The sequence below is a fragment of the Mastomys coucha genome, unplaced genomic scaffold (assembly GCF_008632895.1).
Source record: "Mastomys coucha isolate ucsf_1 unplaced genomic scaffold, UCSF_Mcou_1 pScaffold5, whole genome shotgun sequence".
Classification (NCBI taxonomy): Eukaryota; Metazoa; Chordata; class Mammalia; order Rodentia; family Muridae; genus Mastomys; species Mastomys coucha.
In genome coordinates, this window is record NW_022196911.1 from 65,913,011 (window position 1) to 65,931,489 (window position 18,479).

Here is an 18,479-nt window from a genome sequence, read left to right on the forward strand (position 1 = left end):
AGAGTTGAGAGTAGGAGGAAGAAGCAAGGCAGCCACAGAGATACTGCCTGTAAGGGTAAAGAGACAGAAGGGACTGTAGCATGGGAAATGGCCAGGAATCTAAGAGCCACCTTTATCTCAGTGTGGCCATTTTTCAGCTTTACAGCCTGGACATATTCAGTAACTTCTGTGAACCTATTTGTTTCTCCGTGAATGCATTCCTCAGATTGACAGTGGAATCGAGTGTGTGCCATGACAAGACTGACAGAGCTTGTCACCCGCTCTTTCTCTCCAGGTTCCACAGAGGACCTCTTCTATTGCCACTGCCCTTAACACCAGTGGGGCTGGAGGGTCTCGGCCAGCTCAGGCTGTCCGTGCCAGGTACACAACACCAGGGTGGGGTCATGTGGCAGCCTAGGGGGTAAGAGATACAGGGACTTTGCCAGGTTATCTGCATAGGGTGGGGCAAGCCCCAAACCAGGCACCTCATCCCCTCCCTGTGCCACCACGACCCGCCCCGGCACCCTGTGCTCCCTCCACAGACCTCGCAGTAACTCCGCCTGGCAAATCTATCTGCAGAGGCGGGCAGAGCGGGGCACCCCCAAGCCTCCTGGGCCCCCAGCTCAGCCCCCTGGCCCGCCCAACGCCTCTAGGTAATGGAGTTGCCCCCCACTTACTCTCAGCTCTCACTTCTGCCACCTGCTTCCCTGGTGATGGCTCCCCCTGCAGTGCAGCTCGACACTCAGGATGGGAGTACATCTCTGATGTGAACTCTGTCCCTTCACAGTAACCCTGACCTCAGGAGGAGTGACCCTGGCTGGGAGCGCTCAGACAGTGTCCTCCCGGCCTCCCACGGCCACCTCCCTCAGGCTGGCTCCTTGGAGCGGAACCGAAACCGTGTAGGAGGTATGTCAGCCCAGCCCCAAGCCTTCTCTGGGTCTTGGCTTTGTCTTGACCAAGCAGAGTCCATTGCCTTTGGTGGGTTAGGACCAGACAGAGCACTATAGAAACAAGAGAGATGTGGATGTGTTTGGGGCCCATGGTCAGCCCAGGGTATGGGCCTGGGGCCATACTGTAGATATCTATTACTTTCTTTCTCCCACCCTGCGGTACTCAGCCTCCACAAAACTGGATAGCTCTCCAGTGCTCTCCCCTGGGAACAAAGCCAAGCCTGAAGATCACCGCTCACGGCCAGGCCGGCCCGCAGTAAGTGATCTGGGGCAGGATGTAGAACCTTCACTAGGGAGCTGCAGACCTTACATAGCACAGCTCATGTTACTAACCTCTCTCACCATCTCTCCTGCTTCCTCCTGGCCGCCTTTCTTCCTCTGTGACCCCTCCCAGAGCTATAAGCGAGCAATTGGTGAGGTTAGTGAGGGGCTGCTGGGAAGCCCTTTGTTCCCTGCCTGCACCTCCACTGGCAGGCACCCTCCCTTGGTGTTGCTCTGTCCAAGCCCTACTGCCTCCCCTCATTTCTTCTTCCCTGCAGGATTTTGTGTTGCTCAAAGAGCGGACTCTGGATGAGGCCCCCAAGCCTCCCAAGAAGGCTATGGACTACTCCTCATCCAGTGAGGAGGTGGAGAGCAGTGAAGATGATGAGGAGGAAGGCGATGGGGAGCCATCAGAGGGGAGCAGAGACACTCCCGGGGGCCGGTATGGGGTGTCCTAGGGCAGGGCCTCCCTCAGCAGGACAAGCAGAGGAGATATTCAGGGCAGGAGGGAGCAGGGTTGCGCTAGGTTGGAGGGAACAGAGCGGAGTTGGTAGCTCCCCCCTCTTCCACTGCTTTGTCACTGTGGGACCCTGTTAGATGCCCCTCTGTCTCTTTATCAGCCTGGCTGAGGGCCACCCAGAAAGGACCTGAGTCAGTGAGGGCTTTTGAGGAGGCTGAAAGCCAAGTCTCTGGCTGTCACCTGCTTCCTGTGGCATTGTATGGCAGACAGGACCTGGAAGGCCCCACCTTCATCTTTCCCACAGCAGTGACGGTGATACAGACAGCGTCAGCACCATGGTGGTTCATGATGTTGAGGAGATATCCGGGACCCAGCCCTCTTATGGGGGAGGCACCATGGTGGTCCAGCGTGTAAGTGGGTCTCCTTCCCCTTCTTGCCTTTTCCTGCAGCATGCCCTCTGCAGCCCTACCCTGACCTTTTCTCTACTCTTTAGACTCCTGAAGAGGAACGAAGCCTGCTGCTTGCTGATAGCAATGGCTACACAAACCTGCCGGATGTGGTCCAGCCCAGCCACTCACCTACTGAGAACAGCAAAGGTCAAAGCCCTCCAACAAAGGACGGAGGCAGTGATGTGAGTATGCTGGAGTGGGTGGTCAGTGGAGAAGAGAAGAGTGGGAAGGAAGAGCCTCGGGGGCCGCAGAAGAGTTGGGTACTAGGAGCATGTGATGGGGAAGCAAGGTACTGTGACGGTAACAGGAGCCTGACATCTGTCCCAGAGAAGAACAAGGCCACAGGCCAGAGCCACATTCGTATCTTGACTGTTCCCTCTCCCCCCACAGTACCAGTCTCGTGGGCTGGTAAAGGCCCCAGGAAAGAGCTCTTTCACCATGTTTGTGGATCTAGGGATCTACCAGCCTGGAGGCAGTGGGGACACCATCCCTATCACAGGTGAGGACAGGAGGAGCTATCTGCCTTGAGGCTGGAGAACAGAGCTAACCTGGACAGGAGCTCTTTGAGAATGGGTCTTTACAAAGTACAGGCATGGGGCTGGATAGATGGCTCAGTGGATAAAAGTTTTTGCTCTTCTAGAGAGCCCAAGTTTGATTCCCAATAGTCACATAAGACAGCTCACAACTTCCTGTAATTCAGGTCCAGGGGATCTGATGCCCTCTTCTGGCCTCCATGGGTACCAGCACACACAGACAGGAAAACAAAAGTAGAATTCAAAAAATCTTTTTAAAAGTCCAAGCACAGGCCTCTTATTTGAGGCTTAGCCCCTGCCTTGGCACAGATTACGAGGGAGGGCTACCGGGAGTGGGGCTGTTGCTAAGAGTGGCTGAGAGAGCCAGGCAGAGGTGGAACTGCTGAGTGGTGGAGACAGGCATTGAGCTAGGCCTTGGCCTCAAGCTCAGGCGCTCTTATCTCAGTGCACCTCTGTTCTAGAGTCTCCCCTTCAGAAGATTCTGATGTGCCAAGATCAGATGGAGAGGCATAGGAATAAAAGTAATCACTGAGAGGCTGTAGCCCACCCTCCCTCCTCTTCTTTGGCAGCACTAGTGGGTGGAGAAGGTGGTCGTCTTGATCAGCTGCAATTCGATGTGAGGAAGGGCTCTGTGGTCAATGTCAATCCCACCAACACCCGAGCTCATAGTGAAACTCCTGAGATTCGCAAGTACAAGAAGCGATTCAATTCCGAGATCCTCTGTGCAGCTCTTTGGGGTAAGCCAGGGCTGAAAGAGGTGAAAATGGTCTCTGCACAGCCTCCATGCTCCTGGTCAGGGGACAACCTGGATCTGCCTCTGACCTGTCCGAGGATTCCTGTTGCAGGGGTCAACCTCCTAGTGGGCACAGAGAATGGGCTGATGTTGCTGGACCGAAGTGGGCAGGGCAAAGTGTATGGACTAATTGGGCGACGACGCTTCCAGCAAATGGATGTCCTGGAAGGGCTCAACTTGCTCATCACCATCTCAGGTGTGTGTATGGAGTTTGGGGACAAGGGGCTTAACTTTTGCTTGCTTATCTTCATCCTGGGAGGAGAACAACGGTAGTCAGACAGTATTATGGGAAGCATCAACTGGGCCTTTGATAAAAATGAGTGTGTATGTGTCCATGTATGCTTGTCTATCCATCTCACAGGGAAAAGGAACAAACTGCGGGTATATTACCTGTCCTGGCTTCGGAACAAGATTCTACACAATGACCCAGAGGTGGAAAAGAAGCAGGGGTGGACCACCGTGGGGGACATGGAAGGCTGCGGCCACTATCGTGTCGGTGAGGATGCCACAGCACAGTAGCCAGGGAGCAACAAAGTCTGGGCTAACTACTAAGAGATCCTCAAGGCTGACAGTGGAAGTCACTGCGTCTCCCCCTCTTTCCTGCCCTCCAGTGAAATATGAGCGAATTAAGTTCCTGGTCATTGCCCTGAAGAACTCCGTGGAGGTGTATGCCTGGGCCCCCAAACCCTACCACAAATTCATGGCCTTCAAGGTAACCCCAGCCTCAGCCACCAGTGTGTTCCAAGGTTCCGCTCCTCCACCTGTCTTCCCTGAGCCTTCTCTCCTCCACAGTCCTTTGCTGACCTCCCTCACCGCCCTCTCCTGGTGGACCTGACAGTAGAAGAGGGACAGCGGCTCAAGGTCATCTATGGTTCCAGTGCTGGCTTCCATGCTGTGGATGTTGACTCTGGGAACAGCTATGACATCTACATCCCTGTACATGTGAGCTTTGCAGGACTGTGGGGTAAGGGAGACCAACCGGTTCTGGACTTCAGACATGAGGACCCCACCCAGTCCACCTTCTCCTCCCTAGATCCAGAGCCAGATCACACCCCACGCCATCATCTTCCTCCCCAATACGGATGGCATGGAGATGCTGCTGTGCTATGAGGATGAGGGTGTCTACGTCAACACGTATGGGCGGATCATCAAGGATGTGGTGCTGCAGTGGGGAGAGATGCCCACCTCTGTGGGTAAGTGAAGAGCTACCCCAAGCTGCTTGTTCCAAGATGGCTAGGACTGAAACCTCCTTACAGCCCTTCCCCATCTTCTCCCTTCAGCCTACATCTGCTCCAACCAGATAATGGGCTGGGGTGAGAAGGCCATAGAGATCCGCTCTGTGGAGACAGGCCACCTAGATGGGGTCTTCATGCACAAAAGAGCCCAGAGGCTCAAGTTCCTGTGTGAGCGGAATGACAAGGTGAGGCAATATATCTCTGAAAGGAGCCTAGCCCAGGTGATGGGCTGCCTCTCCAGACCTTGCTCTGGCCGGGGATCTCGGGGTGTGGAATGGTTGTTGTTCTGAGCGTCAGAGCCACACCCTCCTTCCCCATGGGCTCTGTTGCCTTTACCCCAGGGACCTGGTAACACTTTTTTACCTTTCTTCTCTCTCTCTCAGTGTCAACTTCTTCTCTCCTCCCTGCATACCCCTCCCCTCCCACCACACACACACACACACACACTTACTTTACCCCTTGGTGATGTCTTTTCTACTTTATCCAGGTGTTTTTTGCCTCAGTCCGCTCTGGAGGAAGCAGCCAAGTTTACTTTATGACTCTGAACCGTAACTGCATCATGAACTGGTGACGAGGCCCCTGGGCTGGGGCTCCCCATATGGACCCAGCTCTTTCCCCACAGCCAGACTACCCAGGCCGCCCCTGCCCTTCCACCCCCCTTGGGCTTTTGCTTTTACTGGTTTGATTCACTGGAGCCTGCTGGGAACGTGACCTCATATCCCTGAAGCTTTTGTGATCACGTAACCATCCTTTCCCCAACATTCTCAGAGCTGTGCCTTTCCCAGCTTCTGGGGAATAGCACAGCTTCCTTCCCTTACCAGGAACTGAGTGGGACTCGCTCCTCCCCTTGTCTCCACAGAAGGGGAGCGTGCTTGGGGCTTGGACCCCTTACCCTATTGCTGCTGAATGAGCAGGGCCCTGACCCCTTTATTTGCACGCCAGGGGAGCCGGCTCCCCCCTTGAATGTACCAGACTCTGGGGGGGTGGGTGTTCACTGGGCCCTGGGTTCTGGAGGGGATGGGCGGTCACCAGCCACTCTAGGGGCAGGGACCATTTCCTCATTTTCTGAAAGCACTTTAATGATCCCCCCCCAGCCCCCAGGGAATGGAGGAGGGACCCCATAGCCAAAACATTCCCCCCTTTCCTCCCCACCCCTACCCCTACCAGCCTCTCCCCTTCCCTAGAGGGAGAGAGCTCAGAGCTCCCACCCTCCATCCTCCCTTGCTTGCATCTGTATATAGTGTGAGCAGCAAGTAGCCCTTCTCCCTCCTATATCCTTCTCAATGTAGTGGCCTTGGATATCCCCTTTGTTAATAAAGACAATTCAACCAGCTTCCACCATTTTGAGATCCTACCATTGTTCTCTCTCAATCCTGGATGCTTTCTAGGGAGAGATTTGAGAGTTGGGAATGCAGAGGGTAGAGAGAAGGCATTAGGATCTGTGAAGTTAAGTGTGATAATAGAGATGAAGTGAGGTGGACGGCAGAGGTCAGGAATCCTAGAAGACATGATGGAGGAGCCCAGATCATTCTCAGTCCTGACCCTGTAGGACCCTTTGAGAATATTTAGTTTTTACCAGCTCCAGCAGGGCCAGGCCATACTTCTGGCTTCAGTGTTTCTATATCTAGGTCTTGTAAAAACCTCAATGGCTATCAACTAGATAAACATTTTTTGTTTGTTTTGTTTTTTTTCGAGACAGGGCTTCTCTGTGTAGCCCCAGCTGTCCTAGAACTCACTCTGTAGACCAGGCTGGCCTCAGAAATCCACCTGCCTCTGCCTCCCAAGTGCCTAGATAAACATTCTTTAGGTTACAAGGAGCCAAGAGCAAAATTGAACCAATTGGCTTCAAGTACATGGCCAAAGCACCCACCCATCCTCTGAGGGTGGGTCCCTGAGGAGTCAGACCCACTCACATGACCACACAACCCCCTCCTGTGAGTTCACAAACCAGATTTATTTGCAGGAGCCTGTTTTCAAAATCTCTTTCTTGGGGAGTGGGGGTGAGGTGGGTGCAGGCGCAGACTCATGGTTGGATACATGGTGGGTAGGAGAGATCAGGAACTTGGTTGAAGTAACCCCCAAGGAAGATGAGAGTAGAACCGACACTGAAGAGCACCAAAGCTGCCCAAAAACAGACATTGTCGAGGGCCTTCCCCATACGAACCCAGTCGGACAGTTCCTGTGAGAGAGAGCTTAGCCAGGAAGGGCACGGGGGGTGGAGGGGGGCGGTCATCTAGCACTGCTCTGCCTCAACCTTCCAACTCACCTCTCCAGTAGCTTCCTGGTCCCTTGTGCTCTCAGCCACAAAGTTCACAGCATCCACACAGCAGCGGATCTCAGGAGCTGCAGCACCCAGGTTCTGGCAGAGGGCTGCTGCTAAGGCAACACCAAGCACTGGGTCGTTAAAGGAGCGTCCCCAACAGCCAGTATATGCCTTTGACCCACCAAGAGCAGTGCTCACCGGCCCAAGTTCCATGCCGATGCCTCTGCCCCTCAAACACGAGTTCGCTCCGCGGCTTTTTCAAGATGAGCTCTTCCGCTCTGAGCAGAATGCCCACAGACGAGGCACGCCTCGCTGGTGAGGCAGTTCGGGGATCCTCTGGGGGTGGGCTCGAGCCCAGGAGACGCGGCAGTAGCTCTAATAAAATCTGCAGCCGGGGCAAGAGAGAGCTCTGTTCCAAGCCCGCTTCCCACCCCTGGGCAGTACTTCAACCAGCGCTTACCTGGCGTAGCCGAGGGGATGTGGCATGAGTCGTTGGCGTCCGCAAAGATACGTTGAGCACGATGACGCAATTCATGACAATGAGCGTGGCAACCACCATGACGAAGATAAGATACCTGATATACAGGAAGCCTGACGTCACAGCATCCCACAAACAGAAGGCTCTAGCTGTCCCCTACCTCACAAATACCACCTCCTCACGGCTGGTGGAGTTACTTCTTGCTACTCCTCGATGACGCCAGTATTGTTCTGGCCCTTCTGCATATACCATCTATTGCTGCCATGAAGGGGATTCCCTGCTGTGGGTCTACCACTTCCACAGCTCCACTGAGGTGAGGGTATGGAATGGCCCACCCATAGGCAGAATCTGGAGAGGTCTCCAGCGCTTCCTGCTGTAACCCTTTCCATGTGACCACTCCACTACTCCTGCCCCTCCAGGTGGCCTTACAGCCTCCACTTCTATCTTCCCTGGAACTTGCTGTGGCCGCAGCTCACGAATATCTGGTGCAAAAGTTCAGAGAGCTTAAGTCCCAGGACCCCCTGGAATCCGATAAGCCGCCCACACAGAAGGCCACCTTAGGACTGGTGCTAAGAGAAGCTGCAGCCAGTATCAAGAGCTTTGGAGTCACCTTGTTAGAGGTGCAGCTCTGGGAAGTTGAGGGATGGGAAGAAAAGGGAGAGAGGGCTAATCCAGCAAGAGCAGGGACCTCTAGCTCATTTGCCCCAATGCAGATCTCGGCCTTGTGGCTGCAGCAGGAAGTGCAGCGACTGGACAGTGGCAACCACTGCCCAGGCCCAGCCCGGGACACTAGGAATCCTGGTAGGGCGCTGGCCCGTGTTGCCCTGGCCACAGGGCAGGGGATTCGGCAAGCTGGATCAGCAGCTGGCGCAAGTGCCCGGTACCTGATCCAGGGGGCGTGGTTGTGCCTGTGTGGACGCGGTTTGCAGGAGTCTACCTCATCCCTGCAACAAGCCCTACGCCAACTAGGCCTTGGGGTCCCTGGGGATCTGGTGCGTTTGGGATAAAGGGTGTGACATGGGTCAGAGGAGGTATATGGTTAAGGAGATACTAAGCTATACTGTCCTCTTAACAGAGATACTGGGGAAACCTCAAGGTGTCGTCCAGCAGCAGTGAGGAGAATGGGGGGACAGATAATCCATCACTGTCCCAGTCCAACCCTGTGTCCAAATAAAAGTCCAGAACGGGACGACACCAAGTCCCTATGCAAGCCTTCTTTGGCTCCACACATGCCCCCATCTCTGTGGGATCCACTTTATTACCTGCCCAGCAGCGGCACGCTCAGAGAAGTCTCTGGAATTTTCTGGGCAATTAGAAACAAGAAGACAGTCTGGGCTAGCAGAACGTTGATAGAGACCGTGCATTTCTGACCACCAGCTAGAGGGAACACGCTGTGAGAGGCGAACGAGGGAGCAAGCCCAGCCCAGAGTTCAGGAGTCAAGGTCACTCCTTACCCTGCGCAGGCAGGAAGTAAGCGAGCAGCACCAAGCCAGAAATGAGCACACAAGGCACAATGATGTTAATGACATAAAAAAGTGGCTTCCGGCGGATGATGAGCGTGTAGATGACATCAGTTTCCCTAGGGCCTTCTGTGGAGCCTCCCTCATAGTGGCGAATCATGCCTGGGCAGTAGTCAATGGCCCATTCTCCATTCTCTGCAAGATATAAGGTGCAGTCAGCCCGAACATTTTCAACTCCAGGCCAAGAGGGCCACTTGAAACCTGGGCTGTCAACATAGGGGGCAGAATGGGTAGAGAGGGTCATCTCTGATGGGGGTGTGGAAACAGCACATTTGAGGAGAATGACAGTCCAGACTGACTTCAAGAAGTTCAGCTTCAGGTTGTGTGGCTCAAGACAAGCCCTACACTGAAAGTCCCCTCCTTGAACCGTATCTGGGAAAAGATTTTTGGGAAAAGGGGTATATCCCTTCACCGGTGAAAGCTGCAGTGTCGATGTCAATTTTGTTGATGGTATTGCCATCGTCATCCACTGCAAAGACAAACTCCACCTCTTCAGCATTGTAGGTCTGGGAGCTGTGAAACAGGGCCAGTCTTTACCCCAGAGGCTGGGAGCCACCTTAGTCCCACCCTGGAAGCTTGGGTCTGGCAGGGGAATGCGGCTCTCTTCTTTTGCCCACACTCCCCAGTATGTTTCCAGTCCTACTTCCTTTTTGTTTTGTTTTGGGTTACTGATGGGCTCACCATGTTATCCAAGAGATTCTTGGATTTAAGTAATTTTTATGCCTCAGACTCCTCCTGAGGAATAGCTGGGACTATGGGCTGAAACTACAAGGTGGCAGCAAGAAGCACCTAGATCCAGCTGCCTACCCCTTCATTCCAGTGCCTCACTCCACCTCCTTCACAAAGTCCTTCCAAAGAAGACCCCAACTATTCCTCCATAGCAGGCCCTGCCCCCTGCTCTAGGCCCTTCTCAATATCATGCTCAAAGTGATTCTTCCTACCGAAAAATGAGAGAGCAGTTCTGCCAGTCAAAGGGGAAATAGGTGACCTCCACTGCACAGGTGCTGCGGTAGATTGCTGGGGGCAACCAGCTCACATAGCCTCCCTCATAGACCAGAACATTGCAGTCGTAGGCCACTCCAAACTGTCCATCAATACTGTGGAAACCAAGCTTTTCACATGTCTGAACCTCCTTCATCAACCAAATCCCCCCAAACCAGTTCCCTTGTGGCCTGCCCTCTTGGGTAATCCTCACTTGTTTTCTAGAACAATCTCTGGCAGCCATACACGTTCTGAAGGGACCCGAAGGATTTCTATGCCTTCAAAATCGTCCTTGCTGAAGTTGAGCCGATAGTCATGCCAGTCCTAAGAGGTGGGGACAAGAGGCCGTGTGCTCTCCCTCTCCCACCTGGTAGGAAAGAAAGGGCTTGGCTGGGAACCCTCCCACTGCTCCCCAAGTCTGACTCACAATCCCAATCCAGACACTGGTGGTCAGAGTTTCTTCTTTCTCGTTCTACAACAGAAAGAAGCCTGCTGAAGCCAGGAGTTAGGGGGTAGAAGTGAGGGTATAGGATTAGAATTGGGGGAAGGTCTTACCAGTGAGATGAGGTTGGTTAGGGTGACCTTGAGGGTGATGGTGACAGTGTCCTCAGGGCTCCTAACTGGCCGGCATTCTGGGTCATAGTTGTCGAAGAGATGATGATACAGGCTAAGCTCTTCATTCTTTCCCTGGCTTCTGCCTATGATTCAAGAAGGAAGGGCCATTGTAAGTGAAGCAGCGCCTCAGGCCAGTGCCCCCCTCCCATGTTGATATTTCTAGATTTCTCCTAAACCAACAATATTGCACCCCGGGGACCAAGTGCTGTCTTAGTCTCCACCCTGGTCTTAGTCTTCTCCCTACTTCCTTCATGTTGACATATGGATCCACCTGGCTCCCCTGACCTCTGTCCCTACCAAAGAGTGTCAGGAGAAGCAGGGCCCCAAGCAGAGCCCCTGCCATCCTGATGTCTGGTTCTCAGCTTATTCTGAGCTTTGACAAGCTTGAGGGAACCGGCCAAGGTGCCTGTGTGAAGGGGAGGAGGGTGTTAGTTCCGGGCTAGGTTTGGGGACTGTCACCTAATCCTCTGCCCCTGCTGTGGGGGCAGGGGAGGCAGCTGCACCATCCCGTGTCCCTTGCCCCACCCCATTCCAGCATCCTTTGCCTGAGTTTCAGCCAGCTCTGTAAGCCATGGGCCTATCATCTCAGGAGAAAAGCAGGCCTCTAATAACACTTGAAACCACAAGCCACTAGGGCTGTACACCCCATTCTCAACACGCAATGGTGTCTTCTGTACAGACGCCCTGTGTTGGTGATTCTAATGGATGCATCCAAGGGAGTAAACATCCCATGCCTCCCCTACTCCCCCTGGCTTAGATACTTTTCTGTTGCTGTCCTAAGACCCCATATCCAAGGCAACATAGAAAACGTTTGAATACCGTGGTTCCTGAGGGCTAGATTCCAGAATCATCACAGTAGGAAGCATGGCAGCAGGCATAGTACTGGAGCAGAAGCTGAGAGCTCACACCTTCAGATGACAATCATGAGGCAGAGAACTGGGAATAGTCTTTTGAAACCTCAAAGGCCAACCCCAATGTCACACCTCCTCCAATAAGGCCACATTTAATCCTTCCCATACAGTTCTACCAACTAAGGACCAAGCGTTCAAACATGAGCCTTGGTCCTTAGTGTATGTTTGTGTGTGTGTGTGTGGGGGTGTTCTCATTCAAACCACCACAACCCCCATGTGCAATACATGCTATCATACTCTTACAGGGGCCAATTCATACTAAAACAGTTAGACAAAAAGTCTCCAAAAAGACCTGGCAATAAGACAGGTCACCATACAGAATTAGTCTGCACTGACACACTTGGCCTGGAAAAGCCTGTGTTCAGTATTGGGCTTAGCACCTTCAACATGACCCCAGGATGAGCCCACCTTGATCTCCTTACTTTGAGCAGGACACCTACTATCCCTTCCCTTCTCTTGCTGCCACCTTATGGTGGTCATCAATGATACTGTCTTTCCAGCTGCTGTCCAAAATACACTGGTCTTGAGTGTAACCCAGGCTGGCACTGAAGTTTTGAATTTTCTCGGCCACCTGAGTGCTGAGATAACAATCGTGAGGCCTGGTTTTTATTGTTTCATTTGTTTTTAAGGTAGGTTTTGTAGAGCTCAGACCAGCTTTGAACTCCTGATGTCCCAGGCCCTCCAGGGGGCTAGGACTGCCGGTGTGAGCTCTCTGGTGTCCTGAGGTATTCAGAAGCTGCTTTTTAAAAAACTAGCTAGGAGTTTGTTCCTCACCGGGTAAGAAGTAGAGGAATAGACATTTTGATTTTTTGTTGTTGGCTTTTAAGGGAAGGGCTTTCTTGAAACAGGGTCTCACTATGTAGAGCAGCCTAGCCTAGAACTATATAAGCCAACTCCCCAGTCCTCCTGCCTCATCTTCCTAAGTGCTGAAATTCCAGACATGTGCCACCACGCCCAGCTGGAAGCCCTTTACATCACTCCAGTCCAGGAAGATAATCGCTTGTGTCCTGAATGCATGGAAAGAATCTGGAGCTGAGGGTCATTCACACAGGGGTGTTGGTAATAACGCATGAGGCTCACGAATCACTGTCATTGACCATGCGCCTCTTGATCATGTTACATCTCACAGAGCAGTTATGCTCAGCATTTTCTCATTTCTTTCCCTACCTGTCAAAGTTCCTCAGTCCTCTGAGACCAGCATGGCTATGTGGCCCTTGTCTGTTTCTCATACTCATTTGAAGCTTCTGTTTCCCCTGCTACCTACTAATGTCTCATTTTCCACTGCAGACCCCAGGAAGGATTTATGCAACTGAACTCACCACCTTGGACACCATGCTAAGTGTTGCTTAAGCCAGTCTCTTGAGTTAGGGCTTGGGCTCAAGGGCACTGTGCTAAATACAGACATTTGTTCAAACATAAGTGGGTACTTACAACCCAGATCCTATGATTATGTAATCATACAGGTTAGTAAGAGTCGCTTCTGCTGAGCGGTGGCCGCGACAGCAATCACCTTTACCCCCGCACTTGGGAGATAGTGGCAGGAGGATCTCTGTGAGTCTGAGACCAGCCTAGTCTACAGAACGAAGTCCAGAACAACCAAGGCTCCACAGAGAAACCTTGACTTTAAAAAAAAAAAAAAAAAAAAAAAAAAAAAAAAAAAAAAACAGAGGAAAAAAAGAAAAAGAGGATTCTCACTTGATCCCCTGGTGAACTCACCGAGCCCCACTTGATTCATGTGGCAAGCTTGCCAAGCTCCACAGGATAGTTCCAAACCCATGGTCACAGGGACAGCCTTAGTAAAACTCAAACCAGAAAGACACAAGTGGGGACCAGTATATATAACATATAATGTGTAAACTGTGGGCTCAGGGTAAAGGTGCTGCCTGCCAAAAAAGATGACCTGAGTTTGATACCCTGGACCCACATGAAGAAAGGAGCAAGTGAACTACAAGTTGTCTTCTGACCCTCATGTTGGTGTACAGACATGTGTTCCTGACCAAGTCCAGTCCTGAGCAGGAACAGAGCAGGAAGGGTGATGGAGATAACCTGGGGTCTCTCCAATTCTCCTAACCAGCTGCAGGGGTCTGGAACATGCCTGTGAGCCAGTCTTGGTTTTGTATTTGTATATTGAAAATCCCAGTTTCTCTGGAGGCTGACTTCCAAGCCAGCCACAGAGATCTCAGCTCAACAGGAAGCCACTCCCTTCTCCAACTCCTTTTGGCTAGCTGCTCTGAACAGCTGCAGCTGCCCTTGCCAGAGCTGAGGCTGATGCTTGGGATCACCCAGGACCTTCTTAAGGTACCATCCCCAGGAGAGCTCCCTCTGTGGTTAGCACTAATAGCAGTCTTTCTTTCCTAGCAGCAAGTGGGTTAGCAGAGCCAGGCCAGGGAGTAGCCGGCAGACGCTAACCAACAGTGTTTCCCTGCGGTTGGCTGTGTCCAAGGAATAGACGCAGTAGAGTCTGGCACGCTACAGATACTTGACTGCTATCTACTGGACAAACAGACTAAATGAACTGCTGGCATCTTTTTACTGAGAACTATTCTCTCCAGCCACGCGTCCAGAGATATGATTGCGTGATTATCAGAAGGAGAATGACACCCACTAAAGATTTGCATACGTAGTCTCTAGTTGGTTACCTATTAGGAAGAAGGTGTGGCCTTGCTAGAGGAGGTGTGGCCATCACCATAGGCTTTGAAGTTTCAAAAGCCCTTGCCCTGCTCCTGTGCTCTCCCCTTTCCTCTCTCCCTCCCACTATCCCTCCCTCCCTGACTGTTGCCAGTGGACCAGGATGTAAAGCTCTCAGCCATTGCTCCAGTGCCATGCCTGTGTGCTTCTCACCAGGCACTGGTGATGCACACCTTTAATCCAAGCACACAGGAGGCAGAGACAGGAGGATGGATCTCTGTGAGAGTGAGGCCAGTCTGGTCTACAAAGCAAGTTTCAGGACAGTCAGTGCTATACACAGAAAGAAATCCTGTCTTGAAAACCTGAAGAAAAAAAAGTATTATTTTAAAAAATAATACCAGAGAGCTCATGATACAGTATAGAGAATAGGCCTTTTAACAGTAAAAATAGACAAGTGCCAAGTGTGGCTGAAGCCCTTTTTTTTTGGGGGGGGGGTGTTGAGACAGGGTTTCTCTGTGTAGTCCTGGCTGTCCTGGAACTCACTCTGTAGACCAGACCAGCCTCGAACTCAGAAATCCACCTGCCTTTGCCTCCCAAGTGCTGAGATTAAAGGCGTATGCCACCACCGCCTAGCCTGAAGCCTGTCTTTAATCTCAGCATTGAGAAATGAAGAGATTCAAAAGCAGCCTGGGCTAGCAATACTTAATCTCCAAAAAGAGAAGAGAAAGCAAGAAAGGAGCACTCAGCAGTCCCTTTGGGGATCTGGGTGCCAGCAAGGAGTCACCAGGACAGAGCACAAGGGTTTTCCACATTCTATAACTGCAGTCCCAGGAGATCCAACATCCTCTTCTGGCCTCTCAGAGCCAGGCATGCACATAGTGCACAGATATACACACAGGTATAACAAATACAACAAAAAGTTTAAAAAGGCCGGGCAGTGGCAGCACACACCTTCAATCCCAGCACTTCGGAGGCAGAAGCAGGCGGATTTCTGAGTTTGAGGCTAGCCTGGTCTACAGAGTGAGTTCCAAGACAGCCAGGGCTACACAGAAAAAAAAAAATTAAAAAGAAAAAAAGGTCCCCAGGTCTTCCTCAGTACAGGAAAATCTAATCACCTTGGGCGAAGGATATTTCAAAAACAATTCCTCACCTCAGATTAAGGACAAACACAAGATGATGTAACATGAAGGGAAGCCTCACATCAGCAGAGCCTAGACAACACATTCATGGGAAAAGCCAGGCATCATGGCTCCGGTTCAGAGACTAAGATGATGAGCCTACATGTGGGACAGGAAGACTCTGGTGAACCCGAAAGGCAGGAGGGAAGGGTTCAGAGTTAGAAAAACTTCTAAGAAATTCTAGCCAGACCACTGGGCATGTTGGCAAACACTTCGAATCCCAGCACCTGAGAGACATAGGCAATGAAGGTCAGAAGTTGAAGGGTGACCATGGCTCCATCAGATCCTGTCTCAGTTGAACAAACCAACTACAGTTGGTAGCCAACTACAGTTCCCAAAGCAATTTGAGGTGGGACTCAAATACCAAAGGGATGTAATAGGCAAATGATGCTAACAAATGGCCTCAATGTGCTTTAATATGCTCACTATCAATACTGAGTATTTATGCCACTCATTTGAAAGCAGATGATGCCAGGTGAAGTGGTATGGGTCTTTCTTTAGTCCTAGCAGAGGCAGGTGCAGGGGGTTCTCTGAGTTCTGCAGCCCTGCTCTACCTAGCAAGCTCCAGGTCAGCCTGAGCTATGTAGTGAGACCCTGTCTTAAAACAACCACTATCACAAAAAGAAAAAACAAACATCAAAAAAACAGTGAACTAGACAGCCACTTTGGAAAGCTGGCAGCTTTCTACAGTGTTTTTTATTTATAATTTATTTATTGGGCTGGAGAGATGGCTCAGCGGTTATGAGCCCCGACTGCTCTTCCAAAGGTCCTGAGTTCAAATCCCAGCAACCACATGGTGGCTCACAACCATCCATAACCAGATCTGATGCCCTCTTCTGGAGTGTCCAAAGACAGCTACAGTGTACTTACATATAATAAATAATTTTTTAAAAAAATTATTTTAACTTTTTGAAAATTAACATTTATGCCAGGCAGTGGTGGCACACCTTTCATCCCAGGATTTGGGAGGCAGAAGCAGGCAGATTTCTGAGTTTGAGGCCAGCCTGGTCTACAGAGTGAGTTCCAGGACAGCCAGGGCTACACAGAGAAACCCTGTCTCGAAAAAAACAAAAACAAAAACAAAATTAACATTTACTTACTACATCTAAAACTCGACCCTCTTCCTGGATCTCCCCTAGTCTCTCCCTCCATCCCCCTCCTCTTCTCCTATGAGAGGTTCCACCTCCCAGGTCTCCTGTCACTCTGGCACTCTTCCATGGAGGCCAGACAAGGCACCCCTATTGGGGAACGGATACTACAGTCAGGCTACAGCTTTAAGGAGAGACTCCACTCTAGTTGGCGGACCCACACAGAGACGGAGCTGCACATCTGCTACGTACATGCTGAGGGCCTTGTCCCAGCTTCTCTATGTTCTTTGGTTGGTGGGTTGGTCTCTGAGAGCTCCCAGGGTTCCTGGTTAGTTGACCCTGTTGATCTTCCTAGAGGTTGCCATCCCCTTCAGGCCCTTCAGTCCTTCCTCAACTCTTCCATAAAAGTCCCTGAACTCCATCAAATGTTTGGCTGTGTGTATCTACATCTGTTTCAGTCAGCTGCTTGGTTGAGCCTCTCAGAGGAGTGATGCTAGATTCCAGTCTGCAAGCCTAACAGAGTATCATTAATAATGTCAGAGATCCCCACAGGGTCCTTCACAATCATGTGACTCCAGGGGATCCTATGCCCCCTTCTGGCTTCTGCAGGCACTGCATGCATGTGGTGTACAGATATTCAGGCAAACACTAAGATATAAAGAAATACAAAGAGGAGGAGGAGGAGGAGGAGGAGGAGGAGGAGGAGGAGGAAGAATTATAGTGGAGTCTATATAAATTGATTGGTACCTATGTCAATGAGTTACCTTAATGTTATAAAGATATCCATTCTCCCTAAGGTAATCTATAAATACTTTTAAAAAGAAACTTGATACTTATTTGAAAATATATATACCAACTTAAAGGTCCATGAAGAGCTTTGTCAGTTTTGAAAAGGACCCCAGGAGGGATCAGCCTACCCAATGTTAGAACATCTCACAAAAGCCACAGCAACACTGTACCAGCAGGAGTACCAGTTCCTGGGTCCTGGGAGAACAAGGAGGGGGACTCTCTGGACATCAGTGGGAGAGGCCATTGTCAACACAATGAGCAATGGCATCTATGGAAAAGCAAGCAAGCTACTCCCACACCTCACACCAGATAAAAAGCAAACCCAGGTGAATTAAACAGTAGCAAAAAAAAAGAAAACTAAAACTAACTGAAGAGACTGTAGGAGTCTTTTGTGAATTGGAGGTGGGATTTTTTTTTAACAATGTATCAAAACCACTGCCATAAAAAAGAAACATGGGCTAGGGCGGTAGTGGCACACGCCTTTGAGCCTAACAGTAGGCAGAGGCAGAGGTGGTTGGCCTACAGAAAGAATTAGAGGGCAGCCAGGGTTACAAAAAGAAATCCTGTCTCAAAAAAATAAAAAAATAAAATTATTTTTGGACTGGAGAGAAGGCTCAGTAGTTAAGCTTGTAACTGGCTTCCAGAGGACTTGGATTTGGGTTTAATTCCCTGCGCTCACACAGTAGCTCACAACTGTCTGTAACTCCAAGATCTGACACCTTCACATAGACACACAAAACAAACAATGCACATAAAATAAACGTAAATAATTTAAAAAAAAAAAGCCTTATGCTGAGGTTGGAGAGATGCTCAGCAGTTGAGAGCACTGGCTGCTGTTCCAGAGGACCTGAGTTCAAATCCCTGCACCCACAGTGGCTCACAACCATCTGTAATGGGATCTGATGCCCTCTTCTGTCACTCGAGCAAAAACTGCAAACAGAGCATTCATATACATAAATCTTTAAAAAAAGAAACGGGGGGAGGGGGGAACATGAGGGGTGGGAAGAGGGGTTTGGGGAGGAAGATGGCTCAGACAATAAATACAAGTCTGACAAGCCCAGGTCAAGCTCAACAATCCATGGAAAGATTGAAGACTCCAGAAAATTTTTCTGTGACACATACATGCCTTCACTCACACCACACACACAATGTCAAATAGTAACAGTAAAGCCAATGAGATCAGTCCTCCTGGTTTACTGGGCTTTCCAGAGACATGGAACAGGGCATATACAATCAGTGAGCTTTGAGATAAAGACTGCTGAATCACACCTGAGCTTCGAGAACCCTGTACTCGATCCTGAATTCCTGTCTTTCCTGTCTTTCACTGGAGGCCGAAGCTGGTACTTTTTTTTTTTTTTTTTTTTTTTT

At 50.8% G+C, this 18,479-nt stretch overlaps 3 protein-coding genes and 1 long non-coding RNA gene across 15 annotated transcripts in view; 2 read left to right on the forward strand and 2 right to left on the reverse strand.

Annotated features, from left to right (window-relative positions):
• Mink1 (misshapen like kinase 1) overlaps positions 1–5,999 on the forward strand; it is a 54,349-nt gene extending 48,350 nt beyond the window's left edge. For 4 of the 10 annotated variants that reach the window (XM_031354639.1, XM_031354645.1, XM_031354638.1 and 1 more), the window contains 17 exons: positions 275–360; positions 522–632; positions 767–885; positions 1,097–1,185; positions 1,324–1,347; positions 1,469–1,632; positions 1,955–2,060; positions 2,144–2,281; positions 2,490–2,598; positions 3,202–3,369; positions 3,478–3,621; positions 3,787–3,921; positions 4,037–4,137; positions 4,218–4,367; positions 4,459–4,618; positions 4,706–4,845; positions 5,148–5,999. In XM_031354639.1, coding sequence (XP_031210499.1) covers positions 275–360; positions 522–632; positions 767–885; positions 1,097–1,185; positions 1,324–1,347; positions 1,469–1,632; positions 1,955–2,060; positions 2,144–2,281; positions 2,490–2,598; positions 3,202–3,369; positions 3,478–3,621; positions 3,787–3,921; positions 4,037–4,137; positions 4,218–4,367; positions 4,459–4,618; positions 4,706–4,845; positions 5,148–5,231 — 2,028 coding nt within the window. In that variant the 3' untranslated portion in view covers positions 5,232–5,999. The remainder of the gene's footprint in view (positions 1–274; positions 361–521; positions 633–766; positions 886–1,096; positions 1,186–1,323; positions 1,348–1,468; positions 1,633–1,954; positions 2,061–2,143; positions 2,282–2,489; positions 2,599–3,201; positions 3,370–3,477; positions 3,622–3,786; positions 3,922–4,036; positions 4,138–4,217; positions 4,368–4,458; positions 4,619–4,705; positions 4,846–5,147) is intronic. The other 6 variants (XM_031354640.1, XM_031354643.1, XM_031354646.1 and 3 more) reach the window with 6 other exon arrangements.
• On the reverse strand, positions 2,868–5,235 carry LOC116079042. Of its 2 annotated transcripts, none has more exons than XR_004113729.1 (2): positions 5,112–5,235; positions 2,868–3,488 (listed from the first exon to the last, which is right to left on the reverse strand). It is a non-coding gene; the product is annotated as an uncharacterized LOC116079042 (long non-coding RNA). The 2 variants fall into 2 exon arrangements; XR_004113728.1 differs by having other exon boundaries at positions 2,868–3,677.
• A 596-nt stretch (positions 6,000–6,595) lies between the features above and the next one.
• Positions 6,596–10,883, reverse strand: Chrne (cholinergic receptor nicotinic epsilon subunit). 2 transcript variants are annotated; one of them, XM_031354652.1, is made up of 12 exons: positions 10,815–10,883; positions 10,458–10,600; positions 10,330–10,374; positions 10,117–10,226; positions 9,863–10,018; positions 9,334–9,434; positions 8,856–9,056; positions 8,664–8,778; positions 7,384–7,498; positions 7,122–7,308; positions 6,927–7,036; positions 6,596–6,839 (listed from the first exon to the last, which is right to left on the reverse strand). In XM_031354652.1, the coding sequence occupies exons 1-12, from the start codon at positions 10,858–10,860 to the stop codon at positions 6,684–6,686; spliced, it is 1,485 nt and encodes a 494-aa protein (XP_031210512.1). In that variant the 5' UTR covers positions 10,861–10,883; the 3' UTR covers positions 6,596–6,683. The 2 variants fall into 2 exon arrangements, with proteins under 2 accessions (XP_031210512.1, XP_031210513.1); XM_031354653.1 differs by having other exon boundaries at positions 6,927–7,033; positions 10,815–10,879.
• CUNH17orf107 (chromosome unknown C17orf107 homolog) lies at positions 7,619–8,613 on the forward strand (the record flags this gene model as incomplete). Its single annotated transcript, XM_031351489.1, has 4 exons — positions 7,619–7,714; positions 7,821–8,021; positions 8,115–8,393; positions 8,477–8,613. Coding segments are annotated over 4 exons (675 nt in total), but the record flags the coding sequence as incomplete, so codon positions are not given.
• Positions 10,884–18,479: the final 7,596 nt, after the last annotated feature.

Bases quoted from the DNA above. Each gene is read 5' to 3' on its own strand.
- Chrne (XM_031354652.1), bottom strand. From the start codon at position 10,860: ATGGCAGGGGCTCTGCTTGGGGCCCTGCTTCTCCTGACACTCTTTG. The intron at 10,227-10,329 runs GTGAGTCAGACT...CCCACCTCTTAG, and splicing joins CCAGTGTCTGGATTGGGATT to GACTGGCATGACTATCGGCT. The intron at 9,057-9,333 runs GTGAAGGGATAT...TATATCTTGCAG, and splicing joins CGACACTGCAGCTTTCACCG to AGAATGGAGAATGGGCCATT.